Below are 12,349 nucleotides of genomic sequence, written 5' to 3'. Positions count from 1 at the left end.
AGACAAAACAAAGCCTGTGAGGAACAAAATAATTTTTTTCTAAATGGATCCCGAACCAAGGGTCTATCGAAAACAACCTCTACTTTCTCAAGATAGGAGTAAGGTCAACGTAAATACTACCCTCCCCAAACCTCACCTATGGGATTACACTGGTTTTATTGTTGTATTTAACTAAATGGATTTTGATATTATTATAAATTCACGTTGTCTAAGTTCAGTTGCTACACCAAAGAGTTACTGTTTTTCTCTCTTTTCCTTCGAAAGGATTTGGTGCACTGCAAAACTCAAATTTCTGAATCCTGAATAGAATGAAACAGTAAGCGACGTTTTAGCAGTTACAGTTCATAGGAGCGATTCTTAATCAAACTCAGTTATAAACATAAAATAAGGCTGAAGAATAACACAAAAATGTAACATTGTAAGTTATCGTGCTTACTCAAACCTCTTTTTGACAACAGAGAAAATCCCGTGAGCTAGCTGGGACACAGTTTGAAACTCAGTGGGTAATGAGCCTGCCCCTCTATCCTTCTCCACTTAAATACCCAACTTTCGAGTACGACAGGATTTGAACTCGTCCATGCAACTCACCCACATATCACAATTCATGCGCTGTACACTTACTACTGAACCATAATCCCGGGGCGCATAATTCAATGCTCTCAAAATGACAATACAAGCACCCTAGATATCACACCCAGTGAACTCCAAAATAAATTGACAGCAGCTCTAACTATTTAAGAGATACAATACCTCAGCTGCCACAGACATGACTCTCTCTTCCTCATCGTTACAAGTGCCAGATACGCCGTGGCACCATAGACAAGGATGTGTTATCTCCAAATTAGTCTTTGCCACCCGAGACATAATCGGCTTGGATGTTCACTGCCTTTATCATAATCGCTGCTAAATATCGTGCGAAGATATGTACAAGAAAAACTTCCAAGTTCCAACTGACTAACCGTGGGGAGAGAAGTAATTATTCTTCTAATTTAACAGACATTAGCATCGCCTTTGTGATGCATTTGACATGAACAAGAACAGAGATTACCTTTTTACGGAAACTTGGAAAATAAGCTAATTAATACCTTCAAATGCAAGGGAAAGATGCATGAATCTGCACTCAGAAATGGAAAGAAGAGATGATTTTTCCTCGTAGTAATTGCAGATCTTAGGAAACGCATTAAAAAAGACACTCACCTGCAACACCAATGAATATCAAAGACATATTAGGCAGGTAATTGAACAACAATATCTTGGAGGCAAAACTATATATTGGAGTAGATTATCCCTGTCCTCCATATTTCAAGAAACTGGAGAGCCTCAACCACGTTAATAAACCAATAAAACCTACTAATGGAGTTTGGTTCTGGCAGAAAGACATTTCAGAGGTCCAACGCCCATGAAAAGAAACGTGCATAGAAAAATGCACCTAGCAGTTAGGACCGCAGAAGTTGGAATAGTTTCATTTAACAAAAGGCATTGAATTTGTAATTTGATATGCTTCCCACATGGTATGGAAAATGATAAAAGGTTGGATACAGTGCTTATTCCTGAGTCGGACCCTTTTGTTGTAAGGTCTTTTAGAAAGTGGTGAACTGACAATGAATGACACATAGATGTGCTACTTTTCTCCCTAAAACAAACCAAAGCTCCTCCTCCACAATGATCAGATGTCACATGATCTATCATTCCAAGCAATAATCACAAGCATCAACCCACACATGCACAAATTAATCTTTAAGGATCAACAACAAATTCGGGGAAAAGAAGGAACCATCAACAACTAATGTTGATCCAACAAATTGGAATATTCAAGTGGTCTGATTGATTGGCTGCATAGGCATGATATCCGGTTCAAATGTGATGAGTATGACAGTAATGTTTGTAAGGTAAAAAGGTCTGACCATGCACCACTTCTCAATTTGTCAGTAACCGGGAAATAAGATGCAATCTTCCCATTTAATTGAAGGGATACCATGAAAAAGAAGTTGAAATGTCAGTCTCATAACAAAATCAGCATTAACGGAGAGGTAAAAGGTGGAGAATGCACAACAGTGCAAGAATTTGGAATTGAATTCAAGGTCATGATTCTTAAAAAGACACTCGGTCATTTGTGTAGCATGGGTCTACCTCCGATCCAACAGAAATGCACCGTTCTTAGAAGTAACATAAAAGAAGCTGGGTTTCAATAAAGATACATTTTATTAGCACCCAAGGGTGTGGCCTAGTGGTCAATGAAGCGGGTTGAGAATCTGACGTCTCAGGTTCAAATCTCAGCGGAGACAAAAACACAAGGTGATTTTTTCTCATCTATGCAAGCCTTCGTGGATAGAGTTACCTGCTACCTGTTGCTAGTGGGAAGAAGCAGGTATTCCGTGGAATTCGTCGAAGTATGCGCAAGCTGGCCCAAACACCACGATTATAAAACAAATGTACATTCCATTTGTTTTCTTCGAAAAGATTGTTTAGATCTAATTTAAACAAGAAGATAGAAATGCTTATATATTGGAATATTAACAATTAACCACAAGATTTTTTAATTTTTTTGAGAAAGACAATTAACCACAAGATATATAAGTCGTTTTACTTCAATACTTCAGATATATAATGTCTTGAGTTTCTAAAGAAAGAAAGAAACCACTTGCATCTGAAAACATGTCCGATTTTCAAACATGAGGACTGCTGTACCATATCATCAATTATCACTATTAGGACATATATCCACGACATACATAGTGATGATCAAATTGGCCGCATCACCCAACATATCAATTACAGAAGTGAAAGTGTTTGAACAATATAGTCGATAACATTCTGGTAATGGAAACTAAAAACTCGGGAAACAATCTATACAATCAGTGGTTAACATGTAATATACAGGAGTCAATAATGTGTTCCAGGGGAAAACAGCCATTGCTCATAAGTTGGTCACAAGAGACTAAAAGAGATTATCCAACTTCAGTGGGTCATTTCATAAATGAATTCGCCTCAACTTGCAGCTGTAGTAGCTTACAGGGTTTGTTAAATTTATTTTTTAGTGCCCATGTGCTTATGTATCCCTACGCATATTTGTAGAAAGGAGATCCTTATTCAAGGTCATAATTATGACTGCAGATCTCATATCCTTGCAAGATCTTGAAGTCTATAGCTTTGAAAGTAGAGTTTTCACATAATCACATGGAAATAGTATTGAAAATCTCAAGAATTCTTAGTATACTAGGTATTGTAGAGGAGATCTCCACAATGATATGAACTTGTAGAATCTTAAATGCACTTGAAGTGGATTTTAGAATCTAAGGTGGCATGTCCAAGTTTTTTTTTGTTATTACTTATTTCCCCAAAACTTACAACTGTCACATTCCCATTTTGGAAGGAATAAAGGTTGGAGTAATACAAAAAGAAAATAAAAAATAAAGCATCAACAATGATGAAATGGCGTAATCTATTACAGTATATATGCAAACCCAAGACAAGATATATATATATATATGACAAGATTATAAAATATAAGATATGTGAAACAAAAACAAAAGAAAGAAAAGAAGAAAGACCAAAAGCATTTTATCCATATAACGATGAGCTACTGAGGAAATTCAATCACTTAAGAATTTAGGAGAAGCAGATTAAGAATATTCATATGGATGGATATAATTCACACTATTCACCTGCATCCTCGTATACAGAATGTACAATGTTTTCACAAAAAATCAGGGTAAATGTTGCTTCAGGTTAAAGAATAAAAACAAGAAAAAACAAGCGAAAGAAAGTGTCAATTTTATCTTATGCATTTAGCACCCACAAACATCAAACAATATCCTTTAAAAGTCAAAACCAAGATCCTATCCTTTTAACATGGACTAAATTTAGAGGTTATCAGTACACATAACCAAAAGATTCAGAACTAGAAAAAACATATTTGGTGAACTCCATACTGTGATTTTCAAAATACATCATTTTATGAAGTGTAAATTGACATGTGCCAATTAAGCTGAACATTCTTGTTTCTTACCCAAGTGACGTTTGTCACTAACACATTACAAGTTGCTTGTAAGTTTTAACTAACTTAAGAACATTTTAGTGTAGGAAAATTGACAAATTGGGTAACCAAATCAGCCAAATTAGCCAGCAATTTATTTCCCTAAACAAAATTGGACATGGCTTAACTAGAATATTGCCCTCAACAAGTGGGACGTATTTAAACCAAACTTATCTACTTTCTAAAGCATTACCAATAGCAACGAATAATTAGGAAAGTCATCATTCAGAAGGTAGCTTATAAACATTTAAATAAAGCCAACCACTTACTAATATATCCATCATGACTTGGGACTGCAAGTAACCCGCACAAGAATGGACAATTTAGATGACAATTCAAAGAGTTGATGACGACATTAGACTTGGATGTGCTCAAAACGTGTTATGTTCCATATTCACATGATTCCAAATGAGGCGTGTCATCTTTGAGGCTAGATTTCTGCATCACTTGATGGTTCTACGTTCAGAAAAAACAGAGTTATGCCAGCTGTAAAGAACTTCAAAGCTTATTTTGCAATACTCGTTATTTGATAATATGATTTTAAAAGCAATCATTTGATGTAGGTGCGCAGGATAAAGCGACAGAGTCCTATTGAGCTAAATATTTTGTTTCTAATCTAGGTCAGTATTACCACTAATACTCTCAAGAAGAAAGCATGAAAAGCAGAGTGACATAAGAGCTAAAACATGGATATGGGCAATGGTGAAAAGAGAGGATGAGTTATAATCAAAGGACTCGGGAATTAAAAAGCATTTGGTGAAATTCAGATGGAATTTCTTAGGCGCTTCTCTTTAAAAGAGTAAATAGATAGAATTATTAAAAACTTACTCTGTATTATCCAATTCAAAATGTTAACATGTATAGCTATGATAGATCCTCCAACAGCATTGTCGGAGGGAAAAGCCAGAACTCCAGCTAGCAAGATAATACGTTGCAGCACCTTCATTGCATGTAGACCGTGTGTCTCTCACATGGAAGAACTTTATTTAAATGGATTACTCAATCTACGACACCACTCCACCTCATCTCCATTTACTATCGTCACCTTCACTACAATCACACTTCATCTCTATTTAAAGCAACAAAACCTGCATCCTCAAGTTCACCACAATCTCACTCCATCTCTATGTACTTACAGTGCAAGCTCGTTCCTTTCAACCCAAAGTGGTCTGCTCCCTCACTGAACTCCGAATTCAGGCCCTCCATATCATACAATAACTCGAGTACAGACCATGAGAAATCTCATTTTCGAAGAACCCGGGATCAGAGTAAATACCAATACTACTCAAAATCTAAATCATGCCTGGGAGCGGATACGAGTTCCAGTAGTTGTGCCTGCTCTACATCTTGCAATGTATATATGCATAGGGATGTCCATCATGCTCTTTCTTGAGCGCATTTACATGGCAATAGTGATCGCAGGGGTCAAGTGCTTTGGAAGGAAAAGATATACCAAGTATAAGCTCGAGTCTGTAAAAGAAGACCTAGAGAAGCACAAAAACTACCCAATGGTGTTGGTCCAAATACCTATGTTCAACGAAAAGGAGGTACATACCTGCCAGAACCTTTTAACTTTACTTGAGTATATGTCTTTTCTGTTCAAGTTCCAGAGATTTACAGTTATGCATACATGATTATTGTTCAGCATTGTGTCTCAATTTTAACTATTTGCTTAGAAGTAACTAAGATTATGTTTGTTTTCATCCCCCTTTCTTTTTCTCGATCAGTGGTTATATTGTTCCCATCTTGAAAGTAATTTGTAGAAAATAAATCACTAACATACAATGATCCCAAAACTGAAAGAAATTTAGTCAATCAGCAACAGAAAATACAATTTCGTTTCTCACAACCACCAATAATCAAAAATCTAGAAACAACAGTGTAAAACTGTACTGAGTATCAAGTGAAAGTTCACTGGAGGATTTTACCATCAATGCTAGTGGAGCAATCTTTGTTCTTCTCTCACCCTTACCCTTCCTGGCTTCCCCATGCCCAGACCATTCAGAAAAGAATTAGAAAAATGGCAAAACTACACCACAAATACCAGAAATTTCTTAAATGGAAAAATAGATGCAAGAAATTAATCCCTTCTCATATAAATCCTGAACCATTAGTCAGACTTTACTGATTAAATTGACAAATCTTTTGTCGGTGTCTAATTTTTTCGTCTTGAGTACTGCTACAAAACCATGTTTTTAATAGCAGGAGACCAAATAAATAAGATAGATTTAACAGGTCAATGTTAATTGGCTAACAAGGTCAAAGCAGGACGGTAAGCCAGAACATGGGAAGGAAGCTTATTGTCCATCTCTTTAAAAATTCCAAAAGGAGCAAGATAGTTTAAGGACGTTTTGACCAATAGAATCTACATACTGTTTGACTGATTGTAGAAATTATAGATTTATGTTAATCATCCAACACTGTTAATGACTTGTAGATAGCTTAATAAGAGCATCTAATTAAAAACCAACAGAAACAAACCTAGTTATTTTCTGCCATTATGCAATTTAAATTTGAGAATATGTCACTAGCATATTGACAGTAAGGGTCTAGCCTCTAGCTTAGTTGGACAAGGAACAACGTTTAGGAGCATACAACATAAAGGCAATAATATTTGTGCCTTGCTCCTGATCAAAGAAAATAAAAACAGGGCAGCAAGAAAAAAGCATTTGGAATTAGTCTGAGTGCCAACAAGAATAGCAGATGAATAGGAATATAAACTTTCTTTACAATGAAAACCATTACTCATCTTACTGTTCTTTATCAGGTTTACAAGCTCTCTATTGGAGCTGTATGTGGCTTGTCATGGCCATCAGATAGGCTCATTGTGCAGGTTCTTGATGACTCCACCAATGAAGTTTTAAGGGTATCTCTTTCAACTCAACATTATCTGAGAGCAAAATTTAAGAATCTTCTAAATCCCAAATAATTTTTAAGGATATATTTGCAGACATTAGTGGACCTGGAATGTCGAAAGTGGATAGAGAGAGGGATTAACGTGAAATACGAAACAAGAAACAACAGGAATGGCTACAAAGCCGGTGCTCTCAAGGAAGGTCTAAAGAAGCAGTATGTTGATGACTGTGAGTTTGTTGTGATCTTTGATGCAGACTTTCAGCCTGATGAAGACTTTCTTTGGAGGACTATACCATATCTTCTCGACAACCCAGAATTGGCTTTGGTTCAAGCCAGATGGAAATTTGGTAAGGCCAAAGACAGCAATATGTCCATAACACACTGAATTATTGGTCATGTTCCTCAAAAACAATTTTTTTAAAGGTGTTCAAAAGAGGTATAACACAATTAATGAGCAGTAATATTATTATGTTTTGCGATAGTAAACTGCGATTGCATCCATTTTATAATTACAGGATTCCTTTATGTTGTTTCCATCTCACTCAGAACTTTTCACAAAGAGATTTATCTAAAATATATATATATATATATATTCAGCAAACTGTCCTTAATCTATTTAAAGGCAATGCATGCGTAGACTCATAGGCAGAATTAACAGCTTCAGTCGTATTTCTGGTTCTTACTAACCTAATCATTAATGTAATCAAAATGTTTCCACAGTTAATGCAGATGAATGTCTGATGACTCGACTCCAGGAGATGTCATTGGACTATCACTTCAGTGTTGAGCAAGAAGTTGGCTCGTCAACATGTTCATTCTTTGGGTTCAACGGTAAACCAAGAGTCAGATCTCACTCCACATACAGGCATTCAACAGCTAGAAATTATTTTGAGAATGCAATTAGCTTTTTGGATTGAATTGTAGGGACTGCTGGCGTCTGGAGAATTCAAGCAGTGAATGATGCTGGTGGATGGAAAGACAGGACCACAGTAGAGGACATGGATCTTGCAGTCAGGGCTAGCCTTAAGGGTTGGAAATTTGTGTTTGTGGGTGACCTAGCTGTGAGTTCATAACTTCAAAAATTCTTATTTATGGAAATGACTAGAAGCCTCTATCTATCAGAAGCATAACATAGTTCATTTAGGTCAAGAACGAACTCCCAAGTACCTTCAAGGCTTATAGATTTCAGCAGCACCGCTGGTCGTGTGGCCCAGCTAACCTCTTTCGCAAGATGATGAAAGAGATCATGCTTTGCGAGGTGATACTATTTTCCAAATTCTGTCTATTATTAAAAAAGGAAGCTTTTCTGTCAACGAGTCACATCACACCTTTTCTTTTAATGCAGCGTGTATCAATCTGGAAGAAGTTTCATCTCATCTACGGCTTCTTCTTTGTGAGGAAGATTATTGCACACTGGGTTACTTTTTTCTTTTACTGTGTTGTCATTCCAGCAACTATCTTAGTGCCTGAAGTCCATCTTACAAAGCCTCTAGCTATATATCTTCCAGCAACCATTACCATTCTTAATGCCGCTTGCACACCAAGGTATGTGAACTCAAACTCAGAAAACCTTCTTCTGTTCATTTACATATTTTTGAAAGCACGATAATTCACACAGCTTAGTATTGTTTCCATGCAGATCTTTTCATCTTCTTGTATTCTGGATCCTATTCGAAAACGTCATGTCTCTCCATCGATCTAAGGCAACAATAATAGGACTCTTAGAAGCCAACCGAGTAAATGAATGGGTTGTAACTGAGAAGCTGGGGAACATGATGAAGCAAAAGTATAGTGCCAAGGCATCAAAGAGACCAAGATCGAGGATAGGTGAAAGGTAATCGTATATTGATACTTTTCATTACATTTGACAGTTTATTCAGTCCTACGAAGTTGGTAACATCAAAGTATTTCTCTATCCTGCAAATTTCTGATTGCAACCTGCACTATGGTTTGAAAACAGGATTCATGTCTTAGAGCTGCTAATGGGAATGTATATGCTATACTGTGCTATATACAACATGCTATTTGGAAATGATCACTTTTTCATATACCTGTTCCTGCAAGCAGGAGCTTTCTTCATCGTTGGAGTTGGGTATGTTGGAACATTTGTCCCCAATTAGCGAATCCAGTGAACATAGATGCCACTATCGTGTTGGACAGACAGCAAGAAGCATGCCCAGCTAGTAGACTAATAGTGTGCAAGTGCTAAATTGTATAAAAACTTAGGCCCTACGAGAGCTCAAAGGTTTCAATGTAATAATGCGTTGTCTCATATTTATATATTTGCAAAATTGACAGCATGTTCATTTGGCTGTCCAAATAACTTTTGCTACACTTCAGCCTGTTATCAGATTTCCACTGCATAATATACATGCAGTAAATTATGAACAAAATAAACATAGTATTGTGTTTTCTTTTCTGCTTATCAAGAAAGATATTTTCTCTTCTTTTGTATAAGAAGAAGGTGAACAGGTGAAACTTGATACTTTAAGTAAGCATATTTTACTTCATGATTCAACCCTTCCTGAAGAGCTTAATGACCTATGGATCCAAGAACCCCAAAATTTTATAAACCTCAAATAGCAACAACAACAACAACAACAACAACAACAACCCAGTATAATCCCGCTAGTGGGGTATGGGGAGGGTAGGTGTACGCAGACCTTACCCCTACCCTGGGGTAGAGAGGCTGCTTCTAATAGATCATCGGCTCTCTCCCTCCAAGAACTCCCACCTTTCCGATAAACCTCAAATAGCGAAAAGCAAAATACCAGTGCACTAAAAATCATAGAAGAAAATGGGGGATGACAGCGAAAGCCATAAAGTTAATAAATTCCTCCAGCTTTGGTGATCTTCACCTGTTAGTTGTTTGTTAACCACGAGAATTTGGTATCTCTAGAACTAGAAATCTTCATCAAGGATCTAGAGAACAGCTGGCAAGCACAATACATGAAGAAAAGGATGAAGATGATCTGGAAGCTTATTTCTTTCTGCATCATTTGGACGGTTTGGCAAGAAAGAAACAAGAGATGTTTTGAAAAGAAAAAGGACCAGATTTCTGCTATAAAATATAGGTGTTTACAACATTTGTTTATAAGACAAAAAGGTGATACTGTCATTAACATAGATGACTTCTTAGACTTGCTAGATTCAGTTTCTTGCTAGTCTTCGTACAAGTTCAATATTTTTTTACTACTTTATTACCTTCTTGGTACTGTTATTATTAATAAAACTACCTTATCGAAAAAATATCTAAAAGCTGTTGGTTCCAGCGATTGAGGTAATAACATACAACAGCTAGCGGACACATCTGGCTGCAATGGCGGACAACTCCCAACTGTGATATTGAGAAGTTGAAATGACATGGAGTAATAGAAAATGAAAAGGACAGACTTCCTGAAAATCATTTTTTTTTCATGAGGTAATATTTCTATTAATGCAGTGGGAAATTCCTGTTACAGGAGTAGCACACAAAATTAAAGAACCTACACAACAATATGGTTCTCTACAATAAAAGCATTTGAAGAGAACTTCTTTCCTCACAGTCTCCCTTTGCCAATTCTTTAAGTTGTGAATGCAGGGCTAAACATATGACCTCTTGCGCATTATCACCAATAGATTAACCACAAGTTGCTTCTTTCCAAAAAAACACTACCAATGTTAACAAGACCAATGCAACTAAATTGATTTTCTTCATTAATTAAGCACATTACTTGTCCTCAATCATTCACCTTTCTCGTCTATCTTAATATTCAACAAATCTTCTTTTCTTATGAAAGGAGAAAAGAAAACCGAAATAAACTATCAAATGGAGTAAGAGGTATATCTAATAACTAACAAACTTGAAATTTCCATATTTTAGTTAGGGATTTTCTTTCCTTTATACTTTTATATAATAAATAAAGGCATGTTGACATAGTAGTGAAGCTAGTTTCTAATGTATTAGATGAATAGGCTTGTGAAACCCCAAATTAGTAACTGATCCACCAATTCCTTTTAGATAATGCTTAAAAAATATAACAAAACAACGATTACTGCATAGACAAAAAATGCACTAAGCTAAAAATCAGTGAGCACGATAGACACAAAAACAGACTTACATGGATGGTGCCCTCCATTGGACTTCGGAGGGACACCTGCCTAAGGTCGGCCCCAAGTTTCCGAGCCTATGTTAATAAAAATAAAATAAGATAAGAGTAATAAAATAAATAGACACATAAACACAAATAACAGGCAAGAGCACGAATTTGCGTCTGAGATTGTGCACCAAAAAAAAAAATACATAAAGATATTGATTTCTTTTCTATATAGCCATCAAGTATCACTGAAACCTCATATCAATACTCACTTTGTTCCAATTTGTATCATACTCATCCCATTTTGCTAAAAATGTATGACACCATTCCATTTCTTTTTTCTTTCTTTTTAAATGACGGTGGTGTCTGGCTAGCTTACGCGCACCTCGACTATTCCAGCACAAGTAAGAGTACTTGCTACCTCCCACCAGCACAAGTAAGGAGAAACTCTGCCTATCATCACCTAGTGTCTTTTTCTCTTTTTCTTTTTTCCTTTTCTTTTTCTTATTCTTTTTTATGATGGCGATGTCTGGCCCAGCTTGCGTGCACCTCAACTATTCCACCGGGTATCTACTACCTTCCACCAGCACAGGTACCGTGTAACTCTGCCTACCAAGGACTAGGCAGATGGGAAGAAACCACTTAGTGTTTTTTGCCTATGCTGGAATTTCAACGTCACACCATTCCATTTCAATGTAATTTTCACAACTTTCAGAAATTCAAATTCATTCAACTACTCAAACTTTTAACTACTTCTCTAATAACAACCTTTTCAACTCTTACTTTAATACTTTCGCCTATCTAATACATAATACATTTAACATCTTAAACTCCAGTTAAGTCAAAAAGAGTAATGCAAACACATGAAATGCGCCGTGCAGCGCTAACAATATACGATCGCGATAAATTATACGATAGTGTTATCATTCATGAAAAGATATATTACCTGTGAAAGCGCGAAAGTTTTGTTGTCTGAGGTTTTTTAATGAAGCACTAGCATTGAATTATTATTGTGAAATCCATATTCGATCGGAGTGTTAGAATTTTCGAATGGCGAATGAAAACGAACCGGAGATGAGAACCGCCGGAACCCGACCGGGAGCCCAATAATTTGAAGTCCAAAAGGAAATGGGTCCGATGTTATTGATGGGGAACTGCACAGTTACCAAGTAATAAAAGATTTATTTACTTTTAAGCCACTGTTTATAATATCTTTAGTCTTTAACCACTATTTTAATAAACTTTTACTTGTCCGGACGAAAATACCCTTCTGCTATAATAATTTTGCTGAAACCTACGCTCCTTATTTACGTGATAACTTCGCTCAGCTTATTTACGTGCAAGAACGTAAATAAACTTTTTGGGATTGCAGAGAACTTCG

The 12,349-nt window shown here is 36.3% G+C and overlaps 1 protein-coding gene and 1 long non-coding RNA gene across 5 annotated transcripts; one reads left to right on the top strand and one right to left on the bottom strand.

Annotated features, from left to right (window-relative positions):
* Positions 1 to 304: 304 nt before the first annotated feature.
* LOC104093608 (uncharacterized) lies at positions 305 to 12,139 on the bottom strand. Of its 4 annotated transcripts, XR_011409228.1 has the most exons (4): positions 11,915 to 12,134; positions 10,993 to 11,058; positions 4,306 to 4,492; positions 305 to 1,197 (listed from the first exon to the last, which is right to left on the bottom strand). It is a non-coding gene; the product is annotated as an uncharacterized lncRNA (long non-coding RNA). The 4 variants fall into 4 exon arrangements; XR_011409225.1 differs by lacking the exon at positions 10,993 to 11,058 and having other exon boundaries at positions 11,915 to 12,139; XR_011409226.1 differs by lacking the exon at positions 10,993 to 11,058 and having other exon boundaries at positions 305 to 2,471; positions 11,915 to 12,132.
* Positions 5,269 to 9,012, top strand: LOC104093607 (glucomannan 4-beta-mannosyltransferase 1-like). The gene is made up of 9 exons (XM_009599377.3): positions 5,269 to 5,583; positions 6,804 to 6,902; positions 6,987 to 7,239; positions 7,613 to 7,723; positions 7,817 to 7,953; positions 8,037 to 8,150; positions 8,238 to 8,437; positions 8,532 to 8,726; positions 8,853 to 9,012. Exons 1-9 carry the CDS (start codon positions 5,269 to 5,271, stop codon positions 9,010 to 9,012), a joined length of 1,584 nt encoding a protein of 527 aa, XP_009597672.1.
* Positions 12,140 to 12,349: the final 210 nt, after the last annotated feature.

The sequence above is a fragment of the Nicotiana tomentosiformis genome, chromosome 7 (genome assembly GCF_000390325.3).
Source record: "Nicotiana tomentosiformis chromosome 7, ASM39032v3, whole genome shotgun sequence".
In the NCBI taxonomy this organism is placed as follows: Eukaryota; Viridiplantae; Streptophyta; class Magnoliopsida; order Solanales; family Solanaceae; genus Nicotiana; species Nicotiana tomentosiformis.
This window is presented reverse-complemented; position numbering and strand designations above follow the sequence as displayed.

Bases quoted from the DNA above. Each gene is read 5' to 3' on its own strand.
- LOC104093607 (XM_009599377.3), top strand. From the start codon at position 5,269: ATGAGAAATCTCATTTTCGAAGAACCCGGGATCAGAGTAAATACCAAT. The intron at 8,151-8,237 runs GTGATACTATTT...CTTTTAATGCAG, and splicing joins AAGAGATCATGCTTTGCGAG to CGTGTATCAATCTGGAAGAA. The intron at 8,727-8,852 runs GTAATCGTATAT...GTTTGAAAACAG, and splicing joins AGATCGAGGATAGGTGAAAG to GATTCATGTCTTAGAGCTGC.